The 26,374-nt window shown below is 46.3% G+C and overlaps 1 protein-coding gene across 6 annotated transcripts in view; it reads left to right on the top strand.

The window, feature by feature from the left end:
* The window catches only part of auts2a (activator of transcription and developmental regulator AUTS2 a), a 294,064-nt gene that overhangs the window by 254,909 nt on the left and 12,781 nt on the right, over positions 1 to 26,374 (top strand). For all 6 annotated transcript variants that reach the window (XM_076751193.1, XM_076751192.1, XM_076751191.1 and 3 more), the window contains 2 exons: positions 5,291 to 5,339; positions 25,707 to 26,289. In XM_076751193.1, coding sequence (XP_076607308.1) covers positions 5,291 to 5,339; positions 25,707 to 26,289 — 632 coding nt within the window. The remainder of the gene's footprint in view (positions 1 to 5,290; positions 5,340 to 25,706; positions 26,290 to 26,374) is intronic.

The following is a 26,374-nucleotide window of genomic DNA, read 5'->3' as shown; positions in this document are numbered from 1 at the left end:
GCTAGGAGGGTGTGAACTAATCCCACCCCCTCCTCTGTGAAGACTCAGATTCATTTAAAAACGTCCATGTAAAGCAGGTTTTATTCACTTAAACTGCCTGCAGTACATGTTTTTATCAGGCATTATGTTGCTCATTCCAGCAGTCAGATTATTGTTTGCAAACAGCCACTGAAACATAATGAAATGTGATCTTCCATTGTTTGCCTGCTGTCAATCATAATGTCTACAGCGTATCCACATGTTAAAATCCCCACATGGAACATTGATTACATATGTGTTTCCAGGAAGCTGTTATATAAGCAAGTTTTTACCAAGTCTTTAAGGCGTCAAGTCCAGTGATGTTTTCCTCTTAGTTCATATGTTTCTTTCAATGAAATCTGATTTTCTGGATGGATTATGTTTGTTATTGGTTGGATTGCCATGCCAGCCTCAGATGTGTGCTAACACACTAAGATGTTGAATAAAGTAAATATTATACCTGCTTAACATCAGCATGTTAGCATTGTCATTGTGTAAATGTTAGTATTTAGCTCAAAGCACAGCCTTGCAGAGCCAGTAGCATGGCTGTCGACTCTTTTTTTTTTTTTTTTGTACCTTGTGGTCCTTTGCCTAGTTCAGGAGTTCCAGTATTTAATTCTCACAGACACATCAGTATGAGGCGAATCTGTTTTGTTTCTGCAATGCACACCCACCTGAGATGGCTGCTGTTCAGCGCTGATGATGACTCTGTTCAGCGTCATTAAGAAAATTCTCTTTCCATTTCCTGGCCTCTACACCCAATTCTGCTTTGAATCATGAGTTTTTTTAGCCTGTAAAGCATAGACAGAGCTCCGAGTCCACAGACAAACGTAATAAGAGCTTTTAACATATTACATTGCCGGCACTCATGTTACACTTATCAGTAATATTTCAAACGAGGGTAGATTTGCCATAATGGCAGGAAGGCTCATAAAAACGAGCCGGTCCCCTGTGATTGTAATCTAGGAAGAGAGTTCCTGTAAAATTAAACCATGGTTGCGGGGGGAAGACAAACATGCCTCTGGTTTCTTTGAAGCGGAGAATCAGCGTCCAAAAAAAGGAATAAAAGATGACAAAAATGTCAGTGTGAAGCTGATGGTCTATAGACAGAACTTACGTGCCCAGACAGCAATTACTGAGATACATTTCATACATCCAGACATTGTGTTTGATCTCAGTGCTTCATTCTCTTGCAGAGACGATGTTTTTCCATGTGAAACTGTGCAGGGTTCTCATTTTTATGTGTGCGCTTGTCTCTGTCATTGTTTCATTTGAATTAAAAATAATGTGCAGTGAGAGATCCGGACGCCGATTGTTTGGCAGTGTGGTTGTAATCACAGACTTGCGGTCGCTCTCAAATCTGATAATGACCATTTAAAATGGAGAACAGCGGCTTGTTCATAGCCGCTGCTGCTCCTGCTCCTGCTCCTGCGCAGGCCCGTGAAAACCACTGGTAGCCATTTTCTGTTGGTGGCAGTCATATAAATACATATCTTGAAGCCAGCCATGTCATGCGTTTGACGCCAAACCACGATACGCTCTGGATGTTTCCTCACAATCACCGCTTCAAACAGAAGAATCCCTGTGATCTAATTACATGGAACCACAGTTAGTACATTCAAAACTAAATTTAGACATGATTTACTGAATTCCCGTTATACTTTTGTGTGGTCCGTGGCACTGTACAGCTAAATAGCCTCACTGTAGTTATCAAAGATGTTTTCCCACAGCCTATGAGCAACATCAGCCAGAGGTTAATTACTTCATCAGTTTAAGCTGTTCGGTGCTCAATGCATACATTGGTGAAGCATAAAAGGACACATAGAAGGAGCCTCTAACTTGATGAACACATGCTCATGGAAGCTGCTCTTTCTCCCAGGCCCTTTGTGACCACAGCCTTTATGCTCTGTAGCTGAACCAAGTGGCCAGATTTTAACGGGCCAGTCCCTCCCACCCCCTGATGGCACTTCACATTTTTTTGTTCTGTATGTCATCTGTGTATCAGTGACAGCTATGCCAAGCCCATTCTAAGTTGATAAAAGTGCTGCTGTGTTGACTCTGATGTGTGAGGATTTGTTTCCACTCTGAATCTCAGACAGCTGTACTGTATGTCCCATGACTTCATGTTTGTATGGCCGTTCCAAGCCAACCATCAGACCCTCAGTCTGTTACCGAGGGATGGATTAGCATCTTAGTTATGAGCTAAGTCTGTTTTCTGCTCTGCGGTTGCTTCAGCCCAACTGGCAGGGAAAGACTTTGCAATGTGACTCTATTGTACATCCACTGACCTCCCAGCCAGCGGGTTAATGCTCATTAGATAAGCTATAGGATGCAAGGGTTTGCACCGCTAAGGGGATTTTCCAGGAATGTCCAGCATTAGATCAGGATTTGCCTAGTGTAAGTGAACGATGCTAGTAAGGATGAGCTGTGTTGCTTCTCTGTTGCTTTCAGGCCTGCAGTGTGAATGTAACAGGATAGTGTCCCACCTTAAATGTGTGTGATCACCTTTAAATAAACTCTCTGTGGCATCGACACTGGCAACATACTGCTCTCCTAGTGCAAGCTGCTGAGCTCTGCCAGCAGGCCTGTTTTGTTGCTACTCTGGATGGACAAGCTCTGAAAAACAATTCCTCCAGGGTTTGGTAAAGTTATCACATCATTCTAAAGGTGGTGGTCATGAGTTATGTCTGCAGTGTCAGGGGTGGAAGCTTGTTAAGTTTTGGGTCTGTCAGGGTGGGCCACAGAGGGCTCAAAGCTCAAAGTGAAGGCTGAATGACCCAAAGTGTTTTTTATATTACCAGCTGACCTCCCTTCGGGCCAGTGGAGTAGTAGTTGATCCAACAGGAAGGCAGCGCCTGTGGGCTGCCAGGAGGTGCATGCTGCCCTTAAAGAAGCGTTTTGTTTTTCCTCCGTTCACGGCAGCAGCACCCTACTGGGGAATTCATTAGGGGCTGACATCATCTCACTCAGTCCACAGTGAAAGAAAGAATATATTTCTGCCTCAGCTCTCCCCTCCCTCCCTCCTCTCTCCTCTTCCTTCTTGTGTTTTCTCTCTCTCTCCTCTCTCTCTCCATATCTAGCGGTGGTGCGCCGCCGTCTCTCCTTTTTGCGCGCCATTTACGCAAAGGGTATAAGCGCAGATGTGCGCCTCCGCAGTCGAGCTCCAAGCCATTCGGAAGCCCGAAAACACGAGTGTGTTTGTCTCCTGAAGGAGCACGACTGAGGTTGAATTCAAGTCCGCCTGGAAATCAGGAAGTGGGAGGACCCGACCGTGAAGGCAGCAGCAGCAGCACTCAGGCAGCCAGTCGCTGGATGAATGGGAGTTTGTCTGGTGCTTGGGAGCGGATGGGGAGAGGCTCTTGTGTGCCCGCGACCGGGATCCATCAGAGAGAGCACGGCAGACAGGCTTTGCAGCTGAACACACAGCGACAGCGGGCTTGCATCTTGTGATTTTTTGCTCGCTGCTTGTGTGATTTGCCTCCGTCTCTGTCTCTACAGAGCAAACTGGCAGTGCGCTTTGTTGGATTGGTTTGCTCCGTCGGACGCAGCCCCTCTCTGCGCACCGACACACAAACCCTCCCGGATCCTGTTTGTTACCTCACACGGATATTTCCGACAGGAGAATATACGTGAAAAAAAAAAACATCACATCGTGTCCCAAGCAAGGAAAGAACGGGGGATCAAGGGATTTTTTTCTCTCTCGTCGCCTCAGTGCTGTTGCAGAAGCTCTCCGTGGCGAGACACATGGTTCCCTTTGTCCAAAAGGCGCAGTAGCTTTGTGAACGGCTTTGGATTTTTTTTTTCTTGGAAAGGCTTCTCCTCTCTCCGCATGGCTGTCCTCAATTTAAACGGAGTAGACTTCACCGCCTCTCGTGTGGATTATATTATTTGAAAAGCAGAATGTGAAACGAGGCCATATTTACCAGACCGAGAAAGTAATATCCTGACTTGCCTCCTCACTAACCTTGCCACATCAAAGGTATGCGCGCTGGCTCCGAGCTGCGTCCAATCTTGGATTTCATTGTGTGTGATTGTGTGCAAAATGGTCTGAGTGGCATTTTTAGAATAGTAACCGTTTTCCTGCCAGCTCTTGTGCTGTCATTTAATCTGCTGCGTTCAATGTTTACATTCTGTCAGTGCGTAAGTGAATGAATCACTGGATCATTACTACGGTTTATATCCAACACTAAAACAACATTCATTTAGTTGTCCCCTCGCTCTGCTCTGTTTTTATTCAGATCCTCTTATTCCAACACTTTGCTTCTCCCGCTGCCTTCTTAACAGACATACGTCGGGCGGAACTACATGGGTCGCATACAACTAAGCTGTCATTGGACGCAGATTTAGAATATTCCTCTCATTAAGGGTAATATGTCACGAGAAAATGGAACGCTGCTGTCAAAGTGTAATGCCTTAACATCAGTTTGTTGTTGGGAATTTAGCAAGAAATAAATCCGAGCTGAGGGAATCCGCAAAGCCAGTAATTAGAAAATGATTTTATTCAGAGAAACCTGTCAGTCAGTCTGCTTCCCATGTGCGGCTGAGCGGGTGTTGTCCTGTTCCCTTCGCTCGCAGCTTGTACTTACTTTGTGATGTATTCATCATTCACCTGAACGTCGAGGCGGAAACATAATGAATCCGCGACTTTGTATTTTCGCCCATATGTGCCTTTTACTTTCTAATTCGGGTTTAAATCCCTTCAGTGCACGTTTTATTCGAACAGTGATGCTGTTGGTGCTCTGCCGGGGAGGCTTGGAAAACGGATGAGGCTGTTTCGCCACGGAGCAACAGTGCCATCAAGTGGCCGGAATATGAAGAGCCACTTGTTTTGTTTCAGTCTCATATCCAATATTTGCTCTGATAATGATGCTCAGGTTGTCCAAACAATTCTGGACATCATTTGGGCATGGCGGGATGCAGACACTGGATATGTCTTGGCTTAAATTGGTTCCAATTAGAACTTGAAAACTGTTAGAATTGAGAAAAGATGAGCTATGAATTGTCAGAGATATATATTAAATCACACCATAAATCTTTCTGGGGTGAATTTAGGATTGTGAGTAACTTCAAATGCAAGTTTGGTGACTTAAATGGAGTAATAATTATTTAATGTTACCTAACAATGTCCTCTCAGTCAGCAACCACTGCTCTGAACTGTCTGCAGAATTACTCTCTCACAGTGGGTTAGGATATTTTGGTGGGAAACGATATTATATTCATTGTCTTTTTACTGTTTGTGAGGTTTTGCTCATTCCATTCTCCTCTTTTCTAGGTCTCCGATGCCAGTTCAGAGAAATTTTTCAGCACAGCTGCAGTTAAAGGTACAGACTTTCTTCTTTCTGCCGCTCTGAAATGTTGTCAGTGTGATGGTGCGGGCGAATTGCTTTCCCCTGGTGTTATCACCATGTTGAAATTGGTTTGCATGCATTGCGGTGATTGTCATATTTATGTGTGGTTATTCAAAACGAATGCAACAACCATAATGCATCACATCCATAAAGCTGATCCAATTTACCCAAAGCGCGCAGGTTTCTCGACACCCAGACATGAGTTCCAGCAGTATTTCATCAGATGGAATCGTTACAGTGTGAAAAAAAAAACAACCAAAAAGGTCATGTAGGTTTTTGTCTTTACTGTGTGTAACATATGATATGAAGTAGTCAGATGTAGTTGCAAATGTGCTGAGATGCACCAGGACATGCACTGCAGCTAGAGGAGGAGATTGCACTAATGCTGCAGGGAGTGAGGTAAGGGCAGGAGAGGCATCAGTTTATGGCCTCAGTGTGCCAACACCACATGTGACCTCATTATCAAGTCACTAATTTGCTGTTAAAAGCAGCCCCATTTACTCTGGCTCAGGGATAATGGAGGTGCCCCGCGTGAATGGACATTCCTCTGTAATGGGGGGGAGTTACCACGCAGGGCAGGAGGGAGGCTCTGAGACAAGGGTTATGACCCCTTCAGGGCTGTGGCAGAAACGGGGCCGATTACTGGCGATAGGTCCCACCCCCTCTTCGTCGTATCCCTGCACTTTCCGCTCCCAACACATTTCCCACATTCTGGCCTTTGATTCCCTCCAGGGTTTGATTTGTGGCATCCATTGGGGTGGCTCAATGGCCATGCTTGACAGGGAGGTTTCCTTTTGAACGTGCTTCTCTGTGGACTGATTTGGTTCCCTTGAAAGGATTAAGGCCCCCTTTGTGCAGCCTAAATCAACAGAAGGCCCCCCTCTCCTCCTCTATGAAAGGAGCTGACTGGGGAAACAGTACACAAAATACGCTTTCTCTCTGCAGCATGATAGTCCACTCTCTTGGCCCCTATTCCCATTTAAATATCCCCTCTTTTCTTCCCTTTTACCATCTCCGTCCCCTCCTCCTCTCCTGCCATATGCTAATGCCTCCTGCTATTGCAAAAGGCGAGTAAAAGAATCCAGGTGCAGGGGGAGCCAAGACCACTGGTATTTTTATGGACGGTGGTGTTGAGATTAAAAGACTCGGGTGGGTTTTTGTTGGAGGGGATTACCATTACTCTAATGCACCCAAACCCCGGTACAAGCAACAGCTCCAACAAAAATGGCGAGAGAGGCTTGTTTGTGAGTGTCCATATTTGTCAAAAAGCAGGTGCAAAAAAAAAACAAAAACCCTCCATTTGTTTGATGGTGCGTTTTCTTGTTGGTACACATTAAATGCTCATTGAGCTTTAGGGTTCAGCACATGGCCGAGATAGCAAAAACAGCTGCCAAAGAAAGCAACGGTTATTATATTGAGTTCTGCAGTGGAGGACAGTTATGGCTGCTGTCCATAGATGTGAAACTCTAACCTTGGTTCTGCAGAGCAATTTACATGAGTCATTAGTTTGCAAGTGTTGAAATCTTAAAGCAGTGATGTAAGAGCTTTACTCACGATTGAGTAAAATGTCAGTTGAAGATATAAACATGTCAAATATCAAATGTTGGAAAAAAAACGGTATTTGCTGAATAAATCAGGCTTTATTGACACATAAGAAAAATACAGCACATAGCTTGGCTTTTCCATGACAGAGTGTGTATTACTCCTGGTAGATGAGCGAGCCCAAAGCTTTCCTCAGACTCTCTGCCAGTACTATTAACAATACTGTGACTGATTAGAACAAAGGCATGACGTGAATATACCTTAAACCTACAAAGCGTTGAGAAGGCCATTGTAATTCAGCTGCTGATGTGCAGCTTTGGTAATGACTGACTGTTGGCTTCTTTCTCTGCAGCAAGACTGGAAATCAGCCCAGGGCAACCTCAGGTCTCTTTGAAGACTTAGTGCTGGTCCCTCATCTTTTAATCTCACAGCCTTCTCACCTACTTCGTAATTACAGTGTATTTTTCATGCTCCCTCAAAAGCCACAGTGTTTTTTTCTTTCTTTCTGCCCGAGGCCTACACTGCATTTTAAAAAGAACATCCAGCTGATGAGAATGCGGCGTTTGTGTTTTCAGATGTTGATTTGTTTTCTTCCCCTCTTGTGCCAGCTTCACCTTGGGGCTGTCGGTGTCAGCTGCACACACTCGTCTAATGCGGAGCTTAAAGTCGCCGTCACTCTCCGCTTGCCTCGCTGTATTTCTCCCTCCTTCCTGCTCACTCTGGGTTCAGTTTGCCCAGGAATAGATTTCATTAACTAAGAGTCATTAAATGTTAGCTCTAATTACCGCGGTTGTCAGTGTGCCTGCAGGTGTCAGCTAGCTAACCTGATTCATTTGTTCTGCTGCAGAGTAAGCAGCAGTCAAAAAGATGTCGTGTAGTCTATTGGCCACCAGTGAAATAAACAACTTTCCTAAAATGTAAGCTGCTTCCAAGGTGCCGTGGGTGGAAGTCGGTAACCAAGTCTTATTAAGTCTGTGACTGCTGTCCAGGGAGGGGATTGAAGTGCTGGGCTGCACAGATACAGATGATGACAAACCAGCAGTGTGTCACCACAAAGGCCTGCAGACAGATCTATCAAATGATTAAAGCTGTGTCCCAGGGCAGTAATATCTTGTCACCCGGTTACATTCCCATCTTTTATGATATTGTCAATCCACACACTTTCGCTGAGACTCAGCTAGGTCTTTGGAGAGCAGAGACTAAGCTCCCTGTGCATTGTTTGTGGAGCGTAGCCTCAGCAGCAAGATTAAGATAATGCTGGATGACATTTAAAAAGCTCTGCAGTGCTATTTATCAAGAGTAGGCCTGAAAATGTTCTCATCAGTGAACTGTTGAGTCTGGTGTGTGCCTCTATAGATTCTCCATTTAGAACAGAAAGGATGTTTTGGACTAAAACTAAGAAATTAGTAATGCTGCAATGAGAGGCATTACAATCGTACACCGTTTTTAATTGCTGTTTACCTGCGTGCACATTATCCCAGTCACATTTAAACCATGGTTCAGAAATGACTTCCTGGTGTGATTTTTCAGTTTAATGGTGTCGTGAATGAGCACTTGAGATTTATTTCTAACAGTTCATTTGGTAGATATATTGGAGGAGCTAGTCCCTCATGAGACATCTCCTGCAGCTGTGTCTACGATGTGAGACCGAGTTCAGTGCGGGGGTGAATTGAAGTGCACAGTGTAGTGATTCTCAGTTTCCCCCCCTCAGCACAACGCTGATTTCACCATGCTTTACTGAAGTTAATGTGAAAATGAAGCGGTGCTACAGCGGGACCCGGGGCTGACGCCAGCGTGAAGAGCGCCGCTGGTGAAGTGTGTCGGGCTTGAGTGCATCTGTCACCAGGGGAGAGAATAATGTGCGATGTGGAAGGTGTAATTTGCAGCGCTGATGGCATTGTTTAAAAAAATAGTGGAAAGAGAAAAGCGGAGGTGAACTTTTGTGGCAGATATCAGAGCTGAAGAGCTCCCTGGATTGTCATAGAGAGCTCTGCTGGCAGCAAAATTGCCTGTGAGCGTATTACTGCTGTGTGGGAGGGAGCCGAGGGCTTGTTTTTCTCTCTCTGCCTCATTCTCTCTCTGTTTCCTGAGAGGTGGACTGGTGATAGAGCTGTGTGTACTTCCAGGCTGTGGGCCGCCACCTGCTGTAATCTCAAGTGATATAGAGAGCAACAATCATGCCACAAATCACCCAGGCAGCTCCCTAACTCATTCAGTGGACTGGAAAGAGAAGGTTGGCCTTTCACAGCACCAGTGTTGGTTTACTGCCCCAGGCTCCCTGCGCTGCCCTCATGCTGACCTCTGCCGTCTGTGTGGGTTTGTGTGTCAAGAAATCAGGGCTGCCTGTGGAACTTGACCTGATGCACAGTGGAAAGATGACCTGACTACCATTGGCCTTTCGTGCGTTCTGAACGGCTCCAGTCAAGGACGGTCTCTTTTTCCCTGCAGGAGGGTTGGGAGGTTACAGAGAGGTTGCTGCCCCCTCCCTCCAGAGACATAACTGCTGGAAGAAAGCCTTGCTGTTGTTTTGGCTCAAACACAGGCTTAATTCAAATCAAAACGCTCCTTTGATATTTAATAAGCGTGCATGTTTTGAGTAATAAGACGGGGATCTGAAGGATTCAAGTCTGAATGATACATCACTGAAGCAGATTCCAGGCGTTTATCCAATGGTCTTTGCTTCTGGTGGTTACCCGTCCCCCCGCTAGGAGCACTTAAGGTGTCTCAGGGGTAAAGGAAGCTCAATATCCTGTGCTGCACAGAGGGAAGGGCCCCCTCCTCTTCTCCCTCGCCATGGCTGCAGCTACAGAGACAAGGGCTGTATTTCATGACCATGAAAGGGGCCGCTCCAGCCATGCCTCATCTGCTGACACAGCCAAACAAAGGTTAACAAATCAAGTGTACCGCTGGCTGATTTACTGTCTCACTGTAGCAAACAATGGCCCAGCCCCCATGTCACATTTACTGTGTCTGCCAGTAGGCAGAGAAATATGGCAACATTTGCAACTGCGCATATTTCAAAATCACACTGACGTGTTTGTATTGATCACAGCTCGTTAGTCCTGGTCTGGGCTGCAAGGGATTAGTCTTCCAAAGTTCTTCTGGGTTTGGTTTGGAAAGGGTCTTACTTGAACATATGAGTAGGATTTGCCCTTTTAATGCACAGAATGCATTCTGTTTGTCTTTCTGTGAAGATTGGGAGCACTTCTGTCATGAAAAATGTTGTTTGTTTTGCTGAATGCTGTGATTTAAGTGAGATGACTAACAAACAATCCAATATCTGCACAAAGATTGAAACAAATACACCGTGTGTTCTCTAAGTGATCCTGTGACTTTAAAAATTATGTCTTTTTGTTCTTATCAGTTAACTGTTACCATCATAGCATATGCAATCGGGTGTAATTATGGAATTTTTGGCAGATAACTCAGTCAGGTAAACGCTGAATGCAAGACCGGATGGTGCCCACTTGGCAGAAGTTTGTTGATTGGGGATCAGTTTTAAGGAGATGTTATGAATGGGTCTGTTGGTTGCACACACACACACGCAGCAGTGTGGGCCACTCTCCTTCCATCCCCTCCAGCAACACAAAGAGGTCATTCAGAGTTTGCTCCCCGAGTCCCGAGGTTAGAGACTAAGTAAATCCATCCATCTTAATGCACTTATTTCAGCACCAGGAGAGCTGGAGGGAGACTGTGTAAACACTCTGATATCCGACATGCCACGCTAAACCCAAAGAGCCTGGAACCCATCAGGCCAAAATTAAAGGTCTACATCTCAAACACAAACATTTAAATGGGCTGCACTCCAGAGATCAAAGTGAAAGACCTTAGTTTTCCTGCTGGCCCCCTTGTGTCTGCCACACTGAGATATGTGGCGGTTTAGCAGCCAGTTCGGGTTGACTGCTGAGCAACTGTATACTGTACATGTCTGTTTCTCTCAGGTCTCTTAGGTAACGATCTTTGGCATATTTTGTGTTGGTCTAGGTAAAGTAGAAGGATTTATGTAAGCGTGCTCAGTTTATTTAGAAATCTGGTTTGGTTACAAAGACAATATTGAGGATTAGAATGAGAAAGACATAAGATTTCTTTGTCTTTGCTGATTTAAAAAATGTTTTTACTGTACAGTAAGATTATTATTATTTTTCACTTTTTAGCTCAAGCTAAATCTATCTTTATCTTCAAATTAAAGCTGCAGATCCTGTAGGAGAACAATCTTGCTAAATGTTTTATTGTCATTGCGCCACTGACATATGTTTATGATGGAAATGCTACAGAATAGCAGGAAGTGGATGGCTGGGTGGAGGTGTTGAAAGCACCAGTCTTCTCTTCCCAGGAGTGGTCCTCCCCCCATCACCATCGCCAACATCCACTGATCCAATGTGACATCAGCCACTCTCCTGCCAACTGTGCAGCATTAACGGGGTCAAAGCAACACACACACACACACACACACACACACACACACACACACACACACACACCACTTATCAAGACCCAGCCATTCCCAGTGCACTCTTGGTGTGTTCAGGCCAATTATGCCTGTGTCAGTCTTTGGTCCCTGCGGCAGAGGTGACATTGCCAAAGAGGGAGAGAGAGCAGACCGCCTTAATGAGGCCTCATGGTGGCTTAGAGGTGTATGTGCATATGAGAGTCTGAGCACATGTGTGCATGCATAACAGCAGGAGTGCTGGTCTGGAATGATCCAGCCGTCTATCTCGATCTACCATGTGTGTCTGACAGTCTTCTCAAGGTCTTCTCCCTCCAGTCATTTCCATCTCACTGCCTCTCCAAATCTCAGTGTTTTTAAGTAACCGCTGCCGCCTCATGATGTCATTCTAGCAAACGGATTTAGGATCTGGTGAATAACTTGAGGGCTGCGTCCCAGAAATGCAGCATAGCAGCTTTGCAGACGCATGTAGTAAAAAGGAGATGGGATTAACACAGCGGATAAGATGTTACTGTTCACTGTGAAACGATTCACCCCAGCGGTGTTGGTGTTGCTCGGAGCAGCATGAAGTAGGATTTGGTCTCTCTTTTGGGGAAAAAATAAATGAAAAATAGCCTTGATGAACACGATGAATGACAACCCAAAGTTTATACAACCTCCCATTATGGATTCTATGGTCATGGAGAGTTTATCGGATAAAACAATGCCAGAGGGCCACCCACCCTAAAAGAGTTAAAGCATCCTTTGGATTGTTTTGACACTGCAGGACATAACCCACGTTCCAGCTTTTTCTTTCCTGCATCAAATAAATGACCACCGCTGTAATCTCTGTAATCCTCATCAGTCACTGCAGGAATCCTGTATATAGAAGCTTATAGTCATACTAAGACTTTGTGGTTCAACACTGTCTACTAATGGTGGTATTTTTTTTGTTTTTTAAGTGAAGAGAGTCTGTTTGTGTCCCTGTCCACTCCTGCACCCCCAAAGCAGGGTCAGAAGTAGAAGTCATTGTAGAAGTGAAAGTGCAAACAGCCTTTAAGAGACACAAAAAATGAGCACGAGGGCTCTGATCAGGATTGATGAAAGCAAGGTATTAATTGCTCCCACAAGAAAAGAGGTTATCTTTTTCCCCTTCTCACCATCTCTGATTCTCATAAATATGCAGGGAAGAAATAAAGCCCTGATGAGCCGCAGGGCGGATTAGAGAGGACTACAGAGAAGGATCCAGGTTTGTTAGCAGCAGTCCACAGATCCCTTGCATGTGTTTCTGCTCTGCGCACACATTGCCTGGCGATCATTTGTCTCAACCCTCCTTTCATTATATTTCCACAGGCTGCTGACTGCATATGGTCAGGTACTAGGAGTGCTGCTAGATGTTGCGATGAGGATATCAGACCTTTTAGTACAATATCGCCCCCTGGTGCTGGGTGTGATCTCATGATACACTGAGACTTTGGAGCAGACTGGGCAGAGAGGACATGGTTAAGCTGTGGTGGGTGATGTGTGCGTGCGTGTTAAGTTATATACGTCTCCTGGAAAGGACATTTAAAGCATGTGTGTTTGATATAAACAAAGTGGAACAAACTGCACAATGTTCCATTTTATCACTATTCTTTGGTTCATCATCTCTGGCTTTTGGCTGCTGTTCTTAGAAGCCTGCCCAAACCCATCAACGTCCATCAGACTGTCACCATCTGTTACAGATTAAGCCGCTCCTGGAGGGGGCTATTTGATTTCGGGGTTCCAGCATCCCCCTCTTTATTCCACGTGTCGGGTTTTACTGTAAACACTGTTGTACAAAAACCAAAATCCCAAAAGGGATTGCTTGCAAACGGGCCATTGCACTGGTATGGGCTCCACGTCTGGTTTAGCTCTTAGCGTGCTTAGACGGGGGCTCTGCTGGGCCATTTAGAGGCAAAGCTGGGAAGCTGTGTTTGGAAGCTTTTTCCCTAAACCCTGCTCTCATTTAATGTGCAGTGTGGTGTTGTGATGTATGAATCCCCTGGCCATGCCTGACACTAGCGAGCCTGTCTGAGCCCATGTCTTCGCTGAGTGGTAGGCCGTGGACAGAGGCCGCATTGTTCCCCTAAAGTAACCCAAGCTCCGGGCAGCCGTTGCCCAAAGGGGGATATCAAGTTGTTCTCTCCCCACCAACACCACAATCCTCGCTTAAGCTCTGAGGCTTGACGAGGGAGCAGAGAGGCAGCTGACTGTTTAGACGACGGCGCAGTTCAAATAAACAGCTCAAATCCCAACCAGCCTCCCCTACACTCACCCTCCCTCACCAAGTATTGCAGTCCCACAGCCATAGCTCATCACCACGAGGCTTGCCAACAGCTCTCAGCTAATTTGTGGTGTTATTTTCAAAAGCATGTCGATGTGGCCGCTCTGAGGTTTCCTGAGAAAGAGGGCTGTGAGCAGAGGGAAGAGGGTGAGAACTTAGGCCTGGTTACATCTCCCTGCTTCCCGTCTTGTGAGCGATGAGTAGGTTTACCACCACATCTGCAGACCACACAGCATTTCCAGGCTAGAGGGAAGGAGGGATGAAAGTGGACTGGAGAGGAGAGGAAAGACTACCATTAACAGCTTCGTCTCTGCCCTGGAGTGTCCCGCTAATCCGACTGCAGTGAAACCTGAGCAAGGGGGTAATGAGACGGCACTTGACACGCTTGCACACACATGCACGTAGACACGTCGGCTGCTTCTGTAATGCCAGTGAAGATTTAAGGAGAGAAAAAGGCTACATGCAAATTGATACTTCACCAGATTTTCAGTCATTTGATCCATGCATTCAAGCTATTACCCTTCTGGAATGAGTTTTTCTTATATGGTTTTAACACTCAGTGCAGGCTGCATCGAATCCGATCCTTGCAAGCAGCCTGTATGTGTGGTGAGTATGTGTGTAAAACCAGTTGGCCCCTTTTGAAAGGGAGTGAAAGAGGCCCAGACTGATGACTCTCTGGGGACAGATTTTTCTTTCCAGCCCTCCATGCCTCTCTCCCCGGTGAAATCACGGTGGTGTCAGTGTGTCAGCTCGAGCTGTCACTCTCGGTCTTGCTGCAAGCCAGTTACTCTCATACTCTGCTTCCTGGATGAAGAGAGATAGCGGGGAGAGAGAAAGAGCGCTTTTCCTACACTTGACACAGTGGATGAACAGAGAATCAACACCCCTTGATGCAATTGGAGGGCCTCAAAGGAAGGAAAGAAGGAATCAAGACTGTCTGTCACCTTAGAGGGGCCAGCTGAACAATTAACAGGCACCCCCCACCCCCACCATGGGTTGGTTTGGTACAGTCCACTGGACTTAGCTGACAGGCTGACAGGGCTTCATGGAGGACAAGCCAGCACTGAACAGATCCAGGCATGGGACCTAGAGCTGCAGTACATGCACGTCAACCAGGGTGGCATTGGACCTGTTGACTGGTAGAGTTTGTGTCCTGACTCTGTGTGTGTGTGTGTGTGTGTGTGTGTGTGTGTGTGTGTGTGTGTGTGTGTGTGTGTGTGTGTTATTGTACAGCTGTCTTTGTGAGAACCAATTTGAGTTTTAGACCTTGGTAGTGAGGACATTTTTGGACATTAAAGATATTTTGGCTGGATAGACCTTCAAAGGGCAGGGAATGCATCTTAGCAATGAGTGTCCTCACAAGGATAGAAGTACAAATGTGTGTGAGTGTGAGAGAGAAAAAAAGAAAGTAGTAGGTGTTTATGGGCGGGTGTGGGTTTTTATGACCATGTGACTGTAATTGAGATTTAAGCATGTCCGTGTTTGAAGTCTGTTGGTTCAACAGGCGATTGTCTGTTGTTCCTCTTAGCTGCCACAGTGACTGACAAGAAACACATGTTGCAGTGTCAGTCAGTGTGTTGTGAAATGCTTGAGTTGCTGACACACAGCCTGAATTTTCAGTATTGTAAGATTCTAGTTTTCTGCCTTGTTTTTGCTCGGGCGTAGTGATTTGATACATTAATTTAATTGACATTCATGCACTAGGAGCGTGAGTCAGTATCAGATAGAATTCCCATCACATACCAACTTCAAGTCAAAGCATTAAACCCTTCACATAATTTTGCTTGTATTTCTGTAGGCCGAGATTAGCTGGTCACATTGGTGCAGTGCTACACGGAAGAAATTAGACACAGTTTTATTTTCTAGCCTCAAGCAGAAATGAAAGTCATTGGAGCTGAGCTTTGCAGTGGCAGAAGTGCATACTGCATTTTTATTTTCAAATGGGCGTGAATAACAGTTTGTACTTTGGACTTGTGGTCTGCACTGCCTTTCAGCTGTAAATGTCTGTGCGCAGAATGATGTGAGGACGAGGGATTTAAGCTCATGGAAAACAGACATAGAACAGTTTTTTTTTGTTGCCGTTTGGGGCAAGTAGTGTTTACAAGCAGCAAAAGTCAGACAAAAGGTCCACTCACTGCACTGATAGCTAGCAGCAAATAGAATTAAAGTAAGTAGAATAAATAAGTACAAGTATTCTGACTGTTGCATTGATTGGCATGCAGTGGCAGTAACAAGCTAAGAAATGTAACAATGCACCCACAAAGGCAAGAAGGAGAAGGCTTGCAAGCTAGTAATGAATGTAAACAATGAACAATTTAAAATCCATTTCAGCTTTGCAAATATATATTTTATGAGGGAAGAAATGTATTCCACACGTTTGTTACACGTTAAAGGATACAAACAATGCATTTTAGTCAAATATGTGTGAAATGATGTGGACTCTTCACTCTGGGTGCACATACCCTGTCACACTATGCAAGCAGCCATGCTCCCGATGACACAGGTGCCATTTTTGCTCTAATCTTGAACACATCGTCTAGATTGACAGTGGCACTGTGTGGTGTTGGTAAAATGTGCTCATGACTGTGAGGGTGAACTGGCAAAGGGGGCAGAAGTTTCGTGGTTGGCTGAGCAAGTGAGATGCCAGCAGACATATAAGACGCCGTGGGCCTTTCAGCAGGCCAGACACTCTGTGTGTCTCTCAAGAGAACAACATTTACTCAAAGAATGGCCACCTACCGTTTCTCACTCCTCACCAGTAAAGATATCAGTCCATGTGAGAAGCCCCCTCAGATGGCTTACGTACATGTGACATGTTTGAGGTCAAATGGTCTGGCTCGCTCCACAGCTGCCTTGTCTCCCGGTGTAGTTTTACACCGCTGTGACAATGTGCACTGACCAATTGCTGTGGACTGGATGGATCCTCATTACACGCTGCTGTTATTTCAAAGCCTCAGTGAGCCTCGGCTTGACAGCCAAACCTGCAGAGGATCAGTCAGCCGCGGGCAACGAGTGTCCCCCTGAGGGCTGCCCTGCACAGGCCCCTGGCAAGAGAAATCTGGCCCCTTGGCCGGCTTTCCACCCACCCCTTCTGGTGGTCACCTGTGCCAGCATGCCCGTCATCGAGTCCCTGACCCAGCTCTTCTCCCGTTACGCTCCCTCTAGCCTGACCTCACACCCTCAGGGATATATAAAGATTTGTTCTCCAGAGGGGAGTGGGAAATGGGACACTCTGCGGCCACTGATCCCACTAATACATCCTCATGTGCACATAAAGAAGAAGGTGATGGTGTATACGGGGGGCGGTGTTGTGGGAAGGTGTTCAAACATTTAGGCCTCAGGAGCTGTCTAAGGCAGCAAATTTTCCACATGCTAGTGGGGTGAGAAGTGAGCAGCGAAAGCAACGCGCAGAACCAGTTAAGAGCCATTAGAGGAGCAGCTGTAATCAGAGCTACTGTGGGTGGAAGAGTGTTGCTGCTGCAGCTCTTTGTTAGTAAATGGCTTCATTATGACTCGAGAGAGAGGAGTCTGTGCGCGTTGGCCCTACCAGACAGAGTATGTATGGAGCACGGATGGATACTGGTGAAGGTAGGCAGGACAGAGCAAGTTTGTTTCCTTGTCTGCACTCCTCTGTCACTCTTGTATTTCCCTCTTCCTCCTTCGTTTCTGTCTTGCACTCTGTCCTACTATAAACATGTGTAAGTGCTTGTTCTCTGTGGTCTGGCAGCCGCTCCTCTATGGCCTTGCATCTGTCAGAAGAGCTCAGAACATTCAGTGGCTTACTAAGCCCAATTACCCCAGATTGCTACCATTTCACAGAGGATCACAGTCACAGACAGTCTATCTTAAAAGAGGAGTCAGGGGTTTATGTCTCGGTTAACCGCGCACACCATGACATCACTGCATACATACACACACACACACACACACACACACACACACACACACTATTTATATTTACATACGCACTTGCTTTGACTTCACAACTTGTAATACAAAATTCATAAACCAAATGAGACAGGCATGAAATATAGATGTTAAAAGGGCGGCTTAACAACTCTCCCCCGCCTCCTGCCTGCTTTTGGCCTTTTGCTCAATCACTGCTTGTTAAAGCAGCGGTTTGTGTTACTGAGAGGGGATATCAGCATGCTGTGGTATTCTCACTGGAAGACTACACATGTCACGCTCTCGCAGCCAGAATAGTTGGCCTGCTCACCTAGACACCCCCCCCCCCAACCTTTATTTCTGTTTAGCTTGCCACCCCTGGGAGTCTAGCACTAATAAAACAGCTCCAGTCCAAGACCCTCCACACGGCGGGATGTCCGGGCTGTGTAACCTAACACTCCTCTCGGCTCTGGCTTTAGAGAGCTGCTGACATGACGGAGAGTCTGGAAGGCCAGCAGGGGAGCGTCCATCATTGTCAAGCCCCAGTGGCCTGGGCTCCCATCCGGAGCATGTCCAACACGCCTGCCTGTGAGCTGTGAACTCATTGCTGTGTGGTGCTCCAACTCTCCTGAGACACCAGGGGGTATCACAGAGTGTGGTGTTACTGCTCTTAGAGCAGCTAATGCTGTTAAAGTCTTCAGAGCTGAAGAAGGTAGGGATAAGGAGCTAATAGACTGGAGATTCTCTGGAGGCTTTGGCTATGAGATCAGGGAGAGAGCTTCCCCAGCCAAGTTTACCGACACGGGGTTTCAGCTTCTCTGTAAACCAATATCACCAGACCAAAGTGCGAGTCCTAGCTCTTCTACTAAACAGCATCACATTTGTAAACAGTTTGTTGGCCTCTAGCTTTTAGAATGACAGGCAGAATAGGAATGAACCACTTCCTCAGCAAAACTCAGGAGTGCTCCTCACATAAAGCTTCTGTAGAGGCGCGTTGTGGAGTGCTGTCTCTGCAGATGGGGAACTGAATCCCTTGGTTAATGTGCAGACTTCAGCGACATGGACTGTCTCCACATTGGCACCAGAGAGGAGTATTAGAACATCAGGGATCTCAAGACACCTTCCAATCCCTCAGACGTGGGAGCAGAGCTCAGATGTCATCCACTAATGTGAACTCCAGTGTATTCCACTGAGTTTCCAGAGAAGGAGAAGTGCTGCAGGAAGACAGACTCTCCTGAGTGTGTGAACATAGGAAGTTTCTCACAGGCAGTATTCATTGAAGGGCTATTGTATTGGACTGCATTATAATGTGTAGCTGTTCCTCATAAACTGGCAAGTTGCTGTAAATACAAAAGCGTGGAGAGAAAGAGGAAAGACAGCGCGTTAAGTATTGGCCTGGTGGGTCTCAGCGACTGAGACATTTATGAGCATGTGCAAGTGAGGACACGAGTGCGAGCGAGCTCTGACAGAAACTAGCAGCCAGCTGTTTATTGTTCTCCTCTGTGTGGGAGGGAGATCTGTTAAAGATGTCTGCCATTAATGCGACTCCAGGCTTCATTAAGAACAAATAAACAGCGCCCGGTCCCTCACCGAGGAGCTCTTTGGGGAGCATACGCTGTCTAAACCACTCCTAGGGTCAGACCACTCTCAACACTTGCTGCTCAATTACAACTCTAATTTTGTTGTCAAACAAAATATGGAGCTAGAAGAGGAGCGCGTTTGCGGTGTTTTTCCCTTTTTTTTTTTTTTTTCTCCCAGGGACAAAATGGTTTCCAGACTATGGCCTGAGTCAAAATTGTCTCGAAATATTCTCATATCTGGAGACTGAATATTTTGGATTGATATTTTATTCAGCCAGCTTCTGAAAGCCCAGCCAAGCACAGAGGGAGATCCTGATTGTAATTAATGTTTACTGAGACACACCAATGCAAGATGGAAATTTCAATGAGGGCCGTGAATCCTCGTTCAGCACAGTGTGCATTTTAATTGATTCAACTTGAGCAAACAGGCTGCCTCCCTTTGTTTATTTTTCTGTTTTCTGAGGAGAAGCAGGATGATGATGTGTGCGGAGAAAAGAGGACACAGTGAAGGGCAGACAAACATGGCCTCCTCCCAACAACGCCACCATTGTACCTGCAGCGAGTTTAGCCTCACAAGCCCTCGCAGTATTGTAAAGGCTCTCTCTATACCACATTAATCTGTTTATGATCCACTGGCATCGTGGTACAGCAAGTGCATTGTCTCGGCTGGAGCGTGGTAAGGCTGTTGCCTCTGAAAGAGCCCTGTGATCTGTGAGAGGTTTGGCCATGAGTTTACATTTTCCATCCCCATTCACAGCAAGCTGTATGCTGCCATGGTGCAGCTTCTGGGCTGCCAGTCAGCACAGCAAATTTCCTTATAACATCCACCGCCCATGTGTCGTTAGAGAATGTATGGAAATATATTCTTGTGTTTTGTAGCTACACTGTAACAACATGGCGCCATTGATGGCAATCTTGGTCAGTCTGTCCACCACTTTGGTCGAGCCTGAAATATCTCAAGATTATTGCATGGATTTTTGGTTTTGAGTGAAATGTCTCAACAGCCATTGGGTGGATTGTCATGAAATTTCATCCAGATGTTCATATTCCCACAGGATGAACTGAACAAACTTTGGTGATCCCTTAACTTTTCATCTAGCGCCATCATCAGGTTATTCTTTTATTCATCCACTGTTTTTGTTGGTGACTACGTACCTACAGAAATAATATCAGCATCTGCTGCAGTTTCTGTTCAGTGCTAATTAATAACTGTTAGCATACTAACATACTCACCATAAGATGTTGAACGTGGGAAACATACACCTGCTAAAAATCAATATGTTAGACTGCTAACATTAGCATTCAGTACAAAGCACCACTGTGCACAAATACAGCCTCACAAGCCACTGACATGGCTGTAGACTCTGGTTACAAGAACAAACCCCAGTTCTGTAAAAATCATCAACAGTCTCTTGCTTGCCCATGTGACTTTCTGCCTCCCCACCAGATGACAGTAGTAACATCTTGTGTAGCAGCATGACACTGGTACAGCACAGACCTGTAGTCAGCACCCAGGGGTTACCTGCCCTTGCATCATCTGGTGCCCCACAGTCCATAATGCAGAGCAGGCTGCCCTCCCTCCCTCCCTGTTAGCACCTGTTTCCTAGATGCTCTCAACAGTCGTACAGCTGTCGCACCCTCGCAGCCTCCAGAACAATAACTCTGACCAGGCATTATCCGTTATTACCTTTTGTGCCGTTGCACCTTCACTTCATTAAGACTCAGGTTACAGTGTTGGTACATAAAAGACCAGAAGGCAATGACCTGAAATTGGTAATCATCATGAGGGAAACAAGCACAGATATTGACAAACTTTCATAAGCTACAGTAAGTATTCATGTGTTGTTGTTGTTGCCCAGTAACAGTTCCGTCATCTTCGTGTAATATTCATTAGTTACACTTCATGGATTTTTGTCTTTTTTATTATGTATGCATAATTCAATGTATTTTATGACAGGGATGAAACACTGCTACTACAAGAAAGTGCATTTATTCTAGTACTTAAGCACAGTCACTAACCACATTATCTGACAACTGTGGTAACAAGATTCTTTGCAGATAAAGACCTTACAGAATCATCAATGATCACAAGGTACTTTCATTCGTGCTGCTTCGTGGTAGCTTGAGTGCGAGCTGACCTGACAGCGGCCTCGACACAGAGGCACTGGCATCAGTGCGTCAGACTCAGCGCTCTCTGCATTTCACCTCACAACTCAGATGTAGACGCAGCGGCTGTGGCTCAGCTGTCAGTCTCGTGGCTCCTGCTATGTGTTAGTTGTTGGTTTTGTGTGATTGGAGCTAGGCGACCCCTGTCTGGATGAAATCCCATAAACGAGTGTGAAGGTTTAAAATGCATTGAGGCGCTATTTTGAGGAGGATGGGACGGACGGGGTGACGGCAAGGAGAGAAGGCTTGGGATGTCGCAGAGGTCTCAACAGCCATCAATTTGTCAGGATGTCTTCAGGCCAAGGTGTAGGCTGTCATATCCACCCACACTCACATGATAGAGAGAGAGAAAGATTAGCAAAGTGGTTTTGGCCTGAGATGGCTGCTAATGTATTTTTCAGGAGGACAGGTGCTGGCTTGTCAGTCGTGCTTTAAAAAGATGATGTTGTTGGAGCTTGTTTGTTAATCATTTATATGGGCCAGGATGTATCCAGGGATGACATTGAAATATAATATGCTAAATTAATCCCCTTATGTACTGCAGTAATGACCTAACACCACATTAAACTTAATAAAGCCCTGCGTCTCACTTTGCCAGGCCTCCTGTCACTCCCTCTGTGGCTCATAGCACTGTGCAAAGATTGGTTCAGAGGTTTGAGCCATTTGTCTCGCACGTGGCTGCACCAGTCCAAACACCTTGCTGATGAAGGACCATTAACCAACCAATACACAGGTCTATTAACCCTGCAGGCTGTGTGTGATATAAGCAGCACATTAAAAAATGTAAATACAGCTGCATGATGCTAATGGGCTGTGGTCCACTGCAGGACAGTAACAACAAAGGTGAGATGAAAAACAGGCCTGCATACCAATTAGCGTTGCTGTTATCTCATTTTGAATAGCAGTTTATGAGCAAAATGTTTAAAGGCTGGAGGTTTTTCATCCACGTTTGTAATACTGTGTTAGATTTTCATGTTTTATGTTATATTCAGTTGAGCCAGATCAGAGTTGTAGCCTATCTAATGATTACATGCTGCAGCGTAGCTGTAACCATGAAGAGAGATACAAATCAAGAGTGTTGGTGTGTGCAACTAATGCACTGTGAGTAGGAGATGGCTCACCCTGGGATAATGAGTTATCCCCCTAAGCCCCTCGCTGGGTCCCCTGACATCCAGCCTTAATGAATGGCTTTCCTACACAGACACACACCCATCTGACCCACACAAAGCCCTCCTGTACCCTCTTCACCTCTTTAATCCGGCCTCTAGCTTTTGCCTCCCTGACTAACCCACACACACCCAAAGGCCTCATTCTCCACTCTAACGCTCCACCAAGCAACACGTACTAGTTAGAAACTCAAATACTACTAAAACATTGAGAAACAGCAGCACTCCATGTTTTGAGTAACTCAAGGGGGAATTGCGCTTATTTGTTTCCAGGGATGAAAAAGACTGACAAATGAACCCTCGCGGGAGGGAGGCTGGTGTATACTCCTCTTTTCTTCTTCCCTGCACCGCCTGGCCCTTGAGTCTTCATTATGACCAGAATAGACACCTTCTTTTTAACATGTTAGCACATTCTCAAAACAAGCCGTGGACCTCAGGGACTGACAGGTGCAGCGGGAGGCTTGAGAATTGGGAATTTCTCCTCTCCCCGGCTGCTGCGGTGAAGTTGTTTGCCAGCAGCAGTCTCTCTTGACCGGTAATAGCATTTGTAAGTGGAGAAGATTGACATGGATGAGGGAGATGGATTTAAGGGCTGCGGGGCTCTCTTGTTCATTGATGCACGTCAGTGTTGAACGGGGATGTGTTTTGTGCGCAGGCTACCAAAGGACAGAAATAGTTTCTCTGTAAGGGTTAGTTAGCTTTGAAAACTATCACCTCTCTGCATTATTGGAGGACTTTCTTCTTGTGATAGCCCAAAGACAACTTAGAGAGACTATTACAATAGCACTTAAGCCCGGCATAGTGTGCCTTTTGTCTCTGACGGGCTGGCAGGTGTCCCAGTAAGCTCTCCCACACAGAGTCAATAGCTGTTATTGTAGATATTGATTGTGATTTTGCATCAAGAATTACCTCCCCTGACCCTTAACTATAATATCACATGCACCTGGGGCTGCTAATACTTCACTTAGCATTTTAATGCTAATGGACAAAGGCGGTTGTAGAGCCCTGTTAGCTCAGCCTGCTCCCAGTGGAGCTGGTCTAGAGGGAGTAGTGTGTCAGGGAGATGGAAGCCCGCTGTGACAGGCTGCAGCTCTGCCCAGGGGAACTGTGTCCCATCTACACCTCTTTGGCAGGTGAAGGATTTAGCTGCTTTCCCCAAGGGGGAGGAGGAGCCCTCACTCCTGCCCCCCCCCCCCCCCTGGCCCAGGGAGAGTTAATTACAGTTTATGTATGCACTGTCATCCCCCATGAGCCTCTCTGCCTCTGGAGCAGTCAAGCTGACTGCTGATGTGGGAGCACCGTTCTGTAGGAGGAGGTCCCTGCAGAGAAATACCCTGGACGGAGCGCATTCGCTATTGTTCCGTGTGACAACATTGTGCAGTAGTTATTATTCATTCTATGGCTTAATTAACACTTTGGACATAATGGAGTTCAACCAGGCCTTCTAATGGCAGGTAATTGCTCGTTTTTGGCAATTACTGAAAGTCCACAAAATTAATTCTCACCTTGTCAGAAGCGAAATGCGTGCCCGCCCTTCATGCTATATGCAAAGATGAATTAATGAGCGCAGTGTTGTTATCCTGCGGTGTCCTTTAATATGACTAGTTTGCATATGGTCAAGAACAAACACCAGTGTTTCCGAAGATGAATAGTATTAAAGAATAACTGTGCAGTTTGTATGTGGAGAAGTGAAAGAGAAGAAAGGCGTTGGCAAATTAACACTTGTGAAGTGTCTGCATCTATGCAAATGTACCAGTGTACCAAATATTCCAGGTTTAGGTCAGTCAGTCTTGAGCTGCTCACAGTGGCAAGTGGTCCCAAACAGAGATGCAAACTTCAGTGCATGTCTTCTCAGAATGGGAAAGTTCTCAGGACGTACATACATTTTACAGAGGTCAAGCGGAGGGAGGTTGTTGTACTGGCTGTAGCTTTGAACTCGTTGTTGCTTTGCACCTCAGTGACTTCATGTTGAAAGTTGTCAGGAACATCAGCTGGTTCCATGTTAAACAGGGCAGCAAATATGTTCAGTTGGTTTTGTTTACTTTTCATGTCCTGAAACCTCTCACCAAATACCCAAAGGAGCTTTCACACTCAGCACCATATTCAGATGTCAAAGTTACAGAGTAGGAAAACGCACAGTGTTTCCTCTTTCCAGTTGCACTTACCACAGCTTTAATTTCACTTCAGATGATTTCATATTTGAAAGCAGAGAGCTGAGAAGCTGCTGGAGCTTTAAGTTTAGCTCACATTTACCATGAAGGTCAGCTCACACAGACACTTGCCATCACCACAACAGGTTTCCCTTCATCTCTGTGAATTATTCCAGACAAACTGACAGTTTTACTTTGTCTGGTGTTAGCGTCTCCACAGCAGCAACAAGGCACTCCACAAATTCTCCTTCTGGATGAGGTTTCAGCTTCTTAGCTGTTAGCTCGCTCACCATAAAACTTGCCTACGTAACACTGTCTCTGTCAGAATGTGGTCTTGTGAAAGCTGCTTGTTGGGTACCACCAACGAGCCTTACCTTTATCCAAGCACACTTGTCCTTGCAGCTCATCCAGTTTAGCATGTAATGATTTTTCATCACTGCGAAGTGTCCCCCCAAACCAAATTAGGCACACTGGTTTGCCTTTTACTTCAACAAAAAACAAAATAATCATTTGTCTATACACACACACACACACACACACACAGATACATACATACATATATTGCCTCAGGAGCTGGATCAAATGGTCTTGCAGCCTACAGAGGCCAGACAATTTGCATATTCAGCTCCAGTTCGTTTGTCATCCAGGCAAAAAATAAAAAATAAAAAAATAACCTTGAAATGAAGGCGATGTTGTTTTGTGCATGATACAAACTGATTTAGCCTGGAGAAGCAAAACACATTTCAGCTGTGTAGTTTGTCCCCAGGGACGGTGTTAGAGGCTGTGTGAAAGGGCTCAGGAATCGGTGGTTGTGCTGGCACAGCTGCAAACCCCAGCAGGGCGTGTCTGCATGAGAAGGAAAAAGTGTGTGTTTATGGGGCTGTCTGGCAGCTCAGAGTGCACACACTACGCACGGCAGAAGAGATGGCAGAGAGACTAGAGCTTTCATAAGGCCTATTGCTTTCACATGCACATAAGCTTTGTGTTTTGACTTTCAGCAGGTTCTTGGTTTTTTGTTTCTAACTTTTTTTTTTTTAAATGGACCACCAGCTTGGAAACTAGGCATTGCTGTTGGAGAAGCAGTTTTTTCACACCAATTTTCTCTTTCTGTTTTTCACAGTTCCAGATTTTGGCATCGATGTGCTCTCCACCAATGGCAGCCAGGAGCCTCATGGCCCAGGCCTCCTCAAGGTGTCAGGCCTAGAGCGCAGTCAGGAGAGGAGCCAGGAGAGCTGCAGGGACCCCCAACCCCCTGCACCCAGTACCCCCAGTCAACCACAAACCCCCCAAGCCCTCCCCCTCCCCCTTCCCCTGCCCCAGCCGCAGCCCCAGCCGTCCATCCCTCAGCCCCTGTCCCCTCGTCGGACCCAGCCAAACGGCCCTACCCAGGCTCCGGCCTCCACACACCTGCCCCCACGCTCAGAGGCTCTCGCCAGGCCTCAGACGCCCGCAGCCCTGCCTCTCGCCCAGGGCCAAGAGCCCTCGCCACTCCCCCCTCCCCGGCCCCAGCACCAGCCTGATCTGCTGTCCCACCCCCGTCCTCCACCGACACCCAGCCTTCACCCACACCCGCCATCACCTGCCCTTCCCACCCATCACCCTCACCAACAGCACCCCAGTCAAGCAGGGCCCCACCGGCCCCCATCACGCTGCCACCCCCGGCCCCTTTCTGCCTATAACGGTCTCAACCTCAACGGTCACAGGTAAGGCTGGTAACAAACACCCTCACACATGGACAGATCAGTTGCAGTCTCTCATGTCCTCATGCGCTCTGATGCAGAAAATTGC

Source organism: Chaetodon auriga, chromosome 15, assembly GCF_051107435.1.
Source record: "Chaetodon auriga isolate fChaAug3 chromosome 15, fChaAug3.hap1, whole genome shotgun sequence".
In the NCBI taxonomy this organism is placed as follows: Eukaryota; Metazoa; Chordata; class Actinopteri; order Chaetodontiformes; family Chaetodontidae; genus Chaetodon; species Chaetodon auriga.
Note: the sequence above shows the minus strand (reverse complement) of the source record. Positions and strands in the feature narration are given on the sequence as shown.